The 10,000-nt window shown below is 44.9% G+C and overlaps 1 protein-coding gene across 24 annotated transcripts in view; it reads left to right on the top strand.

Annotated features, from left to right (window-relative positions):
* The window catches only part of LOC135112698 (prominin-1-like), a 119,467-nt gene that overhangs the window by 56,274 nt on the left and 53,193 nt on the right, over positions 1-10,000 (top strand). For all 24 annotated transcript variants that reach the window (XM_064027366.1, XM_064027382.1, XM_064027381.1 and 21 more), the window contains one exon: positions 3,835-4,528. In XM_064027366.1, coding sequence (XP_063883436.1) covers positions 4,024-4,528 — 505 coding nt within the window. In that variant the 5' untranslated portion in view covers positions 3,835-4,023. The remainder of the gene's footprint in view (positions 1-3,834; positions 4,529-10,000) is intronic.

Genomic DNA, 10,000 nt, shown 5'->3' with positions numbered 1-10,000 from the left:
ATTCCTACTTGTTATCTTATCTGTCTGTCTATGTGTGTGTCAGTCAGTCTGTCTGTCTGTCTGTGTGTCAGTCCCTTTGTGTTCCTGTTTGTCTGTGTGTGTGTGTCTGTCCTCGCAAAATGTTTACTGTGCGGTCACTATCTAAAGGGGGAAGATGTGTGTGTGTGTGTGTGTGTGTGTGTGTGTGTGTGTGTGTGTGTGTGTGTGTGTGTGTGAAAGTATTGCAAAGGTCATCCGGTGCAAGTTGACTTTTCCGAATCGTTTCTCTCTCTCTCTCTCTCTCTCTCTCTCTCTCTCTCTCTCTCTCTCTCTCTCTCTCTCTCTCTCTCTCTCTCTCTCTCTCTCTCTCTCTCTCTCTCTCTTATTCGTACCTCCATTCCCTCCATCTTTCCTCACTTCTCTCCTCCTTTGCATTTTTCCTCCTTTCATCTATCGTTGCCTTCACAATATTTATCTCTTTTTTTATTTTCCTCTTTTATCTTTCTTTATTTTATCTCCTTTGCTTTTCTTTTTTTCTCTTTTTATGTTTTTAATTGTTTTTGTGTCTTTTTTACTCTTATTGTTATTGTTTGCATTGTTATGGGTTTTCTCTCGTTGTTCTTTCATACTACTACTACTACTACTACTACTACTACTACTACTACTACTACTACTACTACTACTACTACTACTATATTTATTATCATATGTATTTTTTATTTTTCCATTATTTTCTTTACTTTTTTAAAATTTCTTCACGTATTTTTTCAATTTTATGGTTAATTGAAATGTCATTGAAAAGTCTCAGCTTGACATGTTATTCTCCTCCTCCTCCTCCTCCTCCTCCTCCTCTTCTCCATCATTATCCATCATCAGACATCCATGTCATCTTATTTTCTCTCTCCTCCTCCTCCCATTTCTCCTCTTTTCTCCTCTTTCTCCTCTCTTTTTCCCTCTCTCTACTCCTTTTTCCCCATTTTTCTTCTTTTACCTCCTCCCTTACTCTTCCTGTCCTCTTTCTTTCCTCCCTTTCTATCCTTCCCTCTTTTCCAACATTCCCTTTCTTTCCTCATCCCTCTCTCCCCATACTGTCCTCCTCTTTCCTCCATTCCTTCTTTCCTTTCCCTCTTTCCTTTCCATCCTTTCCTCCTTCCACCTGCCCTCCATTCCTTCCCCTTTTCTTTCCCCTCGTTCCCTCGTAAAAGATCGTCTTGAGGATCCACGGAACACAGCAAATTGCCCCGTCAACTGTGAGGGGAGTGAGAGGGGAGAGTGAGGGGACAATGAGGACTCTAATGCTCCTAGTTGTGAGGGGAAATAGGATGGCAATAGCGAGATGCATTTTGTGAAAAGAGGGGAGGGACAAGATGGTGAGGGGAAGGGGAGAGGAGGTGAGGGGCAGTAGTGATATATATTCGTGAAGAGGGGAAAGATAGATGCTGGAGAGGGGAAGTGGAGAGATGAAAGATGTGGATGGAAAGTGAGAGAAGGTGAGAGGGGAAATAGAATAGGGTTAGCGATGTTTATTCGTGAAGAGGGGAAAGGAAAAAGATGCTGGAGAAGGGAAAGGGAGATAAGTGAGGGGAAAAGTAAGATGTTTGGGAGAGAGAGAGAGAGAGAGAGAGAGAGAGAGAGAGAGAGAGAGAGAGAGAGAGAGAGAGAGAGAGAGAGAGAGAGAGAGAATGGGGAAAAGTAAGGAAAGGGTGTGTCTGTGTGTGTGGTTATGATGGGGAAATGAGGGGAAAATGTCACTTGTACAGGAAGAAGTGGAAGGGGAAGAAGAGCAGGAAGAGGAGGTGGAGGAGGAGGTGGAGGTTGTGAAAGTGTTCCCCTTCCATTTTCCTTTTTTCCCTCTCGTGTTTACTCGCTACACAAAGGGACATAGTTTCTCTCTCTCTCTCTCTCTCTCTCTCTCTCTCTCTCTCTCTCTCTCTCTCTCTCTCTCTCTCTCTCTCTCTCTCTCTTATTTACTCATTCTCTAGATAAACATTTCAACCTTTTCACTGACACTCACCCTCTCTCTCTCTCACACACATGACTCTCTCTCTCTCTCTCTCTCTCTCTCTCTCTCTCTCTCTCTCTCTCTCTCTCTCTCTCTCTCTCTCTCTCTCTCTCTCTCTCTCTCTGCAGTCGTTCCGCTTATGAAGGTCGAATCTTATGTTCCCTTCTTTCTCTAAACCGGAAAATTATATGGGCAGAGTCACTGAAGAGGAAGGGAAAGTTTTGGGAGGCTTAGCGCTCTCTCTCTCTCTCTCTCTCTCTCTCTCTCTCTCTCTCTCTCTCTCTCTCTCTCTCTCTCTCTCTCTCTCTCTCTCTCTCTCAGTTGTGCCTTGCCGTTTAATTTAAAATGATTGTAATGTATTTTTCTTTCCGTCCGTGTGTGTGTGTGTGTGTGTGTGTGTGTAAGTGTAAGTGGGTAGGCAGGGAAGTGTGTGTGTACATATGTGCGTATTTGCTCTCCCCGTAAGTGGCTGTTCGCGTCTAATTGCAGCTTTTGTCTAATTGCCTGCCCGTCTTTTAATTATACGTGGGATTGTGTGTTTTTATTTGTGCTTGTAATTAGGTAGATATGTGTGTGTGTGTGTGTGTGTGTGTGTGTGTGTGTGTGTGTGTGTGTGTAAGAAGAAGAAAGGAGGGATGGTTTCGTATGTCTAAGCTCCTACACACACACACACACACACACACACACACACACACACACACACACACACACACACACACACACACTTTTTTTTCGTTTTCTTTTTTTGTTTTCCCTTTCTCTTTATTCGTTCGTTCCCCAGTTCGTGATTGTCTGGCACCCTCTCTGACTCCACCCCCTAAAAAGAAAAAAAAAAGAAAAAAAAAAGAAATAAAAAAATAACAGTGAAACGTATCCTATTATTATCATTATTCTTTTTTTCTTCCTTCAGTACCTGCACCGTCCGGGTAAAGGTACACCTAACTAACGGTGTTTTTTTTCGTACCTGCGATGTGCCTTACCTGTACTTACCTGCCTGTCTGGCGCGGGAAAACAGGTGTACATGATGGTGATTCCGGATGTAGTACGTGTGGTGGTGATAGTGGTGGTGATGATGGTGGTGGTGAAACGTGATTATTTTGAGTGTGTGTGTGTGTGTGTGTGTGTGTGTGTGTGTGTGTGTGTGTGTGTGTGTGTGTGTGTGTGTGTGTGTGTGTGTGTGTGTGTGTGTGTGTGTAAGTAGGTAAGTGAAAAGTTATTGCTAATATAAACAAATTAGCAATACGTTTATACAAGGAACGATTTTTTCTTCTTAGCAATTGTCCGCCAAGCCATTGCTCCATAACCAACAAATTTGAACATCAAGTAAACACACACACACTCCCTGTATCTATATTTGTCCTGTGTTTCCTTGAGTTAGCCTTTCATTGCGATACTCGGCACTTCCAGCTGTAGAGGCACAGTCCTAGAACTCAGCAAGCACCTACAGAACAGAAAAGAGATTAAATGAACTTAACCTCACGTCTGGCTTGTACAGTGTGTAGGGATGGCTGCAGAGCAAACAGGAAATACATCAGCTGTGATTAATTAAGGGAAGGTGCGTCAAATAGTCAAGGGGTTAATGTACATTCCTTATCTCACTCGCCACTAGTTCCAGAGGATCTTTGAAGCACTTCTGGCCGCATCTCCACTGTTTTCAAAGGGCTTTAGTTGAAGCTAAATTTATTTTTAAGGTTATTTTTATGGTTTTTAGTGACAGATTAACAAAAATTTTACATAGTTTAAAGGAGAAACAGTCTTGAGAACCTGGCTAATCATCTCTTTGGCCTTCAAAAGTAGTCGTGATGAGAAAGCAAAGCGTTTCAGGATACTGACTGTCTCCTCTCCTCCCTCAGCGTGATGGTGCTGGTGTGAGGTCCTTCAGGCGGCCGAGCTGACTCCCTCACCTGCCCCTCACCTGCCTCACGTCCCGCCGCCACCATGGCCTCCCCTCGCCGGGTCCTGCTGGCCACGCTCACACTGCCCCTCCTCCTGCTGGCGGCGCAGACGGATGCCAACTCCCCCTTGAGGACCCCGAGTTGGACATGCTGCTGGAGCCTTCCCCTGTGGCTGCCACCGCTGTAGCCGCCTCTGAGGACACCCGCCTCCTTCAGGACGTGTACGAGAACTCCGTGTCCAGGAAGACGGTGACGCAGGAGCCCCAGCCGACGCGGGAGCAGGTGGAGGAGGTTGTGACGACGAGAACCCGCGGAGGGAAGAGGAGGAGGAACAGGAAGAAGAAGAAGGAGGAGGCTCGCGCTACTGAGGCTGCGGCTGTGACTACGACAACCGTGGCGGCGACGCTGACAGCGGAGGTGACGACTGGGCTGGAGAAGGTGGAGGCGGCGGAGGCCACGGCGACAGCCCAAGCCAGCATGGAGGAGGAGCTGGTGGTGGACGCCCCCAGAATCTCCTACAGTCGCGCCTGGGTCAACAAGTCCTACAAGGCGAAGGAGGAGTTCAACCCTCGAGGCATGGAGCACCTGTACCTCATCACCAACTTGTTCCTCCACCTGGTGCACCGCGAGAGGGAGGTGCCCCGCGAGCTTGGTGAGTACTGCCTCCTGACTCCTGTAGTGGCGGTGGTGGCGGCCGCGTGGCTTTCATTCCTGTGTGGTGCTACTTCGTCTTTTGTCCTCTGCTTTCTGCGTCCTCCTTCATTACTTTCTCCCTCTTCCTCCTTCTTCTCCTCCTCCTCCTCCTCCTCCTCCTCCTCCTCCTCCTCCTCCTCCTCCTCCTCCTGCAAGAACTCTCAAGGTACAAGGCTACACGCACAAGGAATTCCAAAGGTGTTGTTTTTCGAACGCAACTCTGAAATGTTTTCCTCTTTGTTTTTTTTTTTTTGTTTTTTTCTTTCAGTCTCGCTTCACGCAGAAATTTCCTTCGTTTATTATCTTGTCTAATTTTTTTCTTCTTTCTCTTTTCTTTAATTTCTGTAACGTGTTTTTTTTTTTTTCTGTTCGCGTCTGGTTGATGTTTTCTTTGTTTATTTGTGTCTTGTTTTTTTTTAATGTCTTTTTTTTTATTTTTGTACTTTCACTCTTATTCATTTTAGTTTACATTTTGGAACGCTTCTGAAAAAAAAAACGAAGAGAAAATTCTATTGCATACTGTCTATTGTCTTTAAGAACTCTCTCTCTCTCTCTCTCTCTCTCTCTCTCTCTCTCTCTCTCTCTCTCTCTCTCTCTCTCTCTCTCTCTCTCTCTCTCTCTCTCTCTCTCTCTCTCTCTCTCTCTCTCTCCCTTTTGTACCCTATCCCTTTCCTCCTTCCCTCCCTCCGTCAACAACTCACTTCCCCTCCTCTCTCCCTTCCTCTCCCTCCTTCCCTCCCTCTCCCTCCTTCCCTCTCTCCCTCTCCCTCCCTTTGCTGTCTTTTTTGTGTGTACGTATTTCTCTCTCTCTCTCTCTCTCTCTCTCTCTCTCTCTCTCTCTCTCTCTCTCTCTCTCTCTCTCTCTCTCTCTCTCTCTCTCTCTCTCTCTCTCAGTGGCTACCTCGTTTAATGCTGAGAGAGAGAGAGAGAGAGAGAGAGAGAGAGAGAGAGAGAGAGAGAGAGAGAGAGAGAGAGAGAGAGAGAGAGAAATAGGTGGGAGGGATTGTAAGTGACCGGAAAGAGGATCAGGGAGAGAGAGAGAGAGAGAGAGAGAGAGAGAGAGAGAGAGAGAAAGAGAGAGGAAGGAAATTATTATGAGAGAAAAGGAGGAGGATAAAAAGAAGCAATGAAGGGTGAGGAATGATGGGAAATTTCTAAAGCAGGGAAAGAATGGCGGGACCTCTCTCTCTCTCTCTCTCTCTCTCTCTCTCTCTCTCTCTCTCTCTCTCTCTCTCTCTCTCTCTCTCTCTCTCTCTCTCTCTCTCTCTCTCTGTCGGTTCCTCGTGTCCTCATTTAAATATCCTGTTAGTGCAGTGTGTGTGTGTGTGTGTGTGTGTGTGTGTGTGTGTGTGTGTGTGTGTGTGTGTGTGTGTGTGTGTGTGTGTGTGTGTGTGTGTTGCAGTGACCCAGTGGTGATTGGATTCCCACTACCCACTCCATACCTACCTGTCTGTCTTCCACACCTACGCCACACCTGCGCCACATCTGTCTTTATTGCTCCCCTTACGTGTCTGTCAAGGTACAAGGCAATACAGAAAGGGGGAGAAGGGGAGAGGGGAGAATAAAAAGGGAGGATAAGGGAGAGTGATTAGTTACCTCTCTCTCTTCCTCTCTCTCTCTCTCTCTCTCTCTCTCTCTCTCTCTCTCTCTCTCTCTCTCTCTCTCTCTCTCTCTCTCTCTCTCTCTCTCTCTCTCTCTCTCTCTCCTGTCCAGTGTTTCCTCTTTCCAATGTTTCCTCTTCCTTTTCTCCCCCTCTTTCTCTCCTTCCTCCTCCTCCTCCTCCTCCTCCTCCTCCTCCTCCTCCTCCTCCTCCTCCTCCTCCTCCTCCTCCTCCTCCTCCTCCTCCTCCTCCTCCTCCTCCTCCTCCTCTTCTCTCCCTCATTAACTCTTTCCTTCCTGTCATGCATCCACCTGCCTCCACTTTTCCTTCCTCCTTCCTTTTCCTCTTTTTCTCTCTTTCTCTCTCTCTCTCTGCTTCCTTCTCGTTTTCTGTCCATTTCCTTCGTTCTTGTTTCTTTCTTTAAGTTTCTTCGTGTTATTTTTATTGTTTATTTTCATTTGTTTGTCTACTTGTTCAGCTTTTCCTTCGTTCTTCTTTCTTTAGTTTTCCGTCTTTTCTTTTTTGTTTTCTTTTTTTAATCTTTTATATATATTTTTTGTCAGTGTTATTTGTCACTTTCTTAACTCTCTCTCTCTCTCTCTCTCTCTCTCTCTCTCTCTCTCTCTCTCTCTCTCTCTCTCTCTCTCTCTCTCTCTCTCTCTCTCTCTCTCGCTTTAATTGGTCACTTGCAGAATTCTCACTAAAATGGCTTAACTTTCTCTCTTTATTTCCTTTCAATTACTTTTACTCTTTCCTTTTTTATTCCGTTTAATTTCTTTTATTTAGTCAGATTCTGTTTTTTTCTCTTTATCGGTATTTATTTGTTTACTTCCTTTCCTTAATTAACCTGACATTCTTACGTTCCTGTTTTTGGCATTTTTCGTTGTTTTTTATGTGCTAAATATATGCATGTGTTATTCTCTCTCTCTCTCTCTCTCTCTCTCTCTCTCTCTCTCTCTCTCTCTCTCTCTCTCTCTCTCTCTCTCTCTCTCTCTCTCTCGTCGCTTTCTTTCGTCTGAATTCGTTAAGGTCGTTAAAAGCGTTACGGAACATTTAAATTTGAATTTTTGAATGGATATTGCATAAGTTTTGATTTTTTTTTCTCTAAGATTTGACGTTATGCATAGTTACATTTTTCTCGTCAGTTTAGATGGTGTTCGATTTCTTGTCTATATAATGATCGTAACTTTTCTTAGCTTGATGTTTGGCTTTGTTGATTATACTCGAAATTAATGGCAAGGATAATGAATAAAAAAATAGAATAATAAGAACAAAAATAAGAAACAAAACTAAACATATCAAGAAAAATAGAGAAAAAGTACAAGCTTTCACTGGATAGCACACAAAAATATTAATAAAAAAAAGCAAAAAAAAAAAGGAAATAGATAAAAAAATAAAATAAAACTAAAATAGATAAATAAGAAACAAATCAAATCAAATCAACCTCAATCATTAACACACTGACCCACCAAACAAGCAAACCACGTACTGTACAAGCGCTGTATGGGAGGAGGAAGAGGAAGAAGAGGAGGAGAACAGGTCAATTACTCAGATAGGTGTTCAGTAGTTGATCTTGTTAGTCGTCTTGGCCATATCTCAGCTGGGTCTTGTCCACACCTGGGGCTTCGTGGCGGCAGTGATTAGAGCAGGTGTAAGGAGTGGGCGTGCAGGTGTCACAGAGCCCGAAGCCAGGTAACGTTCTCTTCTTCACCTCTTTCTTTGTCTCTTGCTTTCGTTCGCTTTTTTTTATTTTCGTCTCTCTCTCTTTCTTTCACTCTCTTTGTCTTCATGTGTTTTTTTTTCGTTTGTTTTTCTTCCTTTTTTTCGCGTTTATTGTTTTTTTTTTATTTCGATGCCTTTTTTTCGTTTTTTGTCGATTTTCATTTACTTCATTTTTTTTCCTAAATATCCTGTTTTTTTTCGTTTTTTAACTTTTCTGGATTTACTCTCTCTCTCTCTCTCTCTCTCTCTCTCTCTCTCTCTCTCTCTCTCTCTCTCTCTCTCTCTCTCTCTCTCTCTCTCTCTCTCTCTCTCTCTCTCTCTCTCTTTTCCCCCCTCCCCTCTCATTCCCTGTTCCATTTCCCTTTCCTCTTGCCGCCATTACACCTCTCCTTCCTTCTCCCTTTTACCTCTATTTTCCACAGTCTGTCTCCGGAGGGCGTGAAAAGGAAGGAGGAGGAGGAGGAGGAGGAGGAGGAGGAGGAGGGGGAGGGGCTGAGAATTTAGACACACGTTTCACTTAATGACTTCTGGTTCTAAGTGGTTGTGGTGGTGGTGGTGGTGGTGCTGATGGTGGTGGTAGTGGTGCTGATGGTGGTGGTAGTGGATTTCGTTCAGTTGAAGATATAAGTGAGAAAAAGGATTACTCTCTCTCTCTCTCTCTCTCTCTCTCTCTCTCTCTCTCTCTCTCTCTCTCTCTCTCTCTCTCTCTCTCTCTCTCTCTCTCTCTCTCTCTCTCTCTCTCTCTCTCTCTCTCTCTCTCTCTCTCTCTCTCTCTCTCTCTCTCTCTTTCTCTTTCTCTTTCCACACCATTAACACCCCTCTCTCTCACCCCAACACCCTCCCTAACTTTCTCCCCACCTCTACCTATTATTATTACTACCTTCTCCTTCACCCCTTCACCCCTCCCTTCCCTCCATTTCCAACTCTTACACCTCTCCCTCTCTCCCTCTCTACTCTTCTATCTCTTTATCTTCTCCAGTTCTCTTGTTTTGCTCACACACACTCTCTCTCTCTCTCTCTCTCTCTCTCTCTCTCTCTCTCTCTCTCTCTCTCTCTCTCTCTCTCTCTCTCTCTCTCTCTCTCTCTCTCCTCCCTTGTTTGCCTCGTTTTTTATTCTTTTATTCTTTCCCCTCCCCACTTCCTCTTTGTTTCTCTCTCCCACTCTTTCTCTCCCTTATCACCTCTCTTCCTATCTCCTGTTTCTCCCTCCCCTCTCCCTATTTTTCCTGTCTGCATTCATTCATCCAAATCTCCACACCCCCCCCCCATCTCTCTCTCTCTCTCTCTCTCTCTCTCTCTCTCTCTCTCTCTCTCTCTCTCTCTCTCTCTCTCTCTCTCTCTCTCTCTCTCTCTCTCTCGCTTGTGGATTAGTAATGGATAAACAAAGAGAAAGAGAAGAAAGAAAAGGCTTTGCAGGTAGTAAGAGAGAGAGAGAGAGAGAGAGAGAGAGAGAGAGAGAGAGAGAGAGAGAGGATGGTCCACCTCGATTAGGATTTCCGTCGGTAGGTCCAGACATTGCTTTTGAAGGGAGAGGGAGAGGGAGAGGGAGAGGGGAGAGAAGGGAGAGGGGAGAGAAAGGAGAGGGGAGAGAAAGGAGAGGGGAAGGAATGGTGGACTGAGATTGAAGGGTACAGGGTTGAAGGGAAGAGAGAGAGAGAGAGAGAGAGAGAGAGAGAGAGAGAGAGAGAGAGAGAGAGAGAGGTGTTAAGTAAGATACAGGAAGGGAAGGGAAGGTTGGAAGAAAGGGTAGCAGTGATTGAGAGAGAGAGAGAGAGAGAGAGAGAGAGAGAGAGAGAGAGAGAGAGAGAGAGAGAGAGAGAGAGAGAGAGAGAGAGAGAGATTAAAGAAAATCCATATGACGATGTATTACACCCCCCACTCTCTCTCTCTCTCTCTCTCTCTCTCTCTCTCTCTCTCTCTCTCTCTCTCTCTCTCTCTCTCTCTCTCTCTCTCGTTCTATCCCCTTTTCTTTTATTCTCGCTTTTTCTGACCTTGAGTTTGAGAGAGAGAGAGAGAGAGAGAGAGAGAGAGAGAGAGAGAGAGAGAGAGAGAGAGAGAGAGAGAGAGAGAGAGAGAGAGAGAGAGACGTGCTTTGATGCAATTTCCTCC

The sequence above is a fragment of the Scylla paramamosain genome, chromosome 24, assembly GCF_035594125.1.
Source record: "Scylla paramamosain isolate STU-SP2022 chromosome 24, ASM3559412v1, whole genome shotgun sequence".
Classification (NCBI taxonomy): Eukaryota; Metazoa; Arthropoda; class Malacostraca; order Decapoda; family Portunidae; genus Scylla; species Scylla paramamosain.
This window is presented reverse-complemented; position numbering and strand designations above follow the sequence as displayed.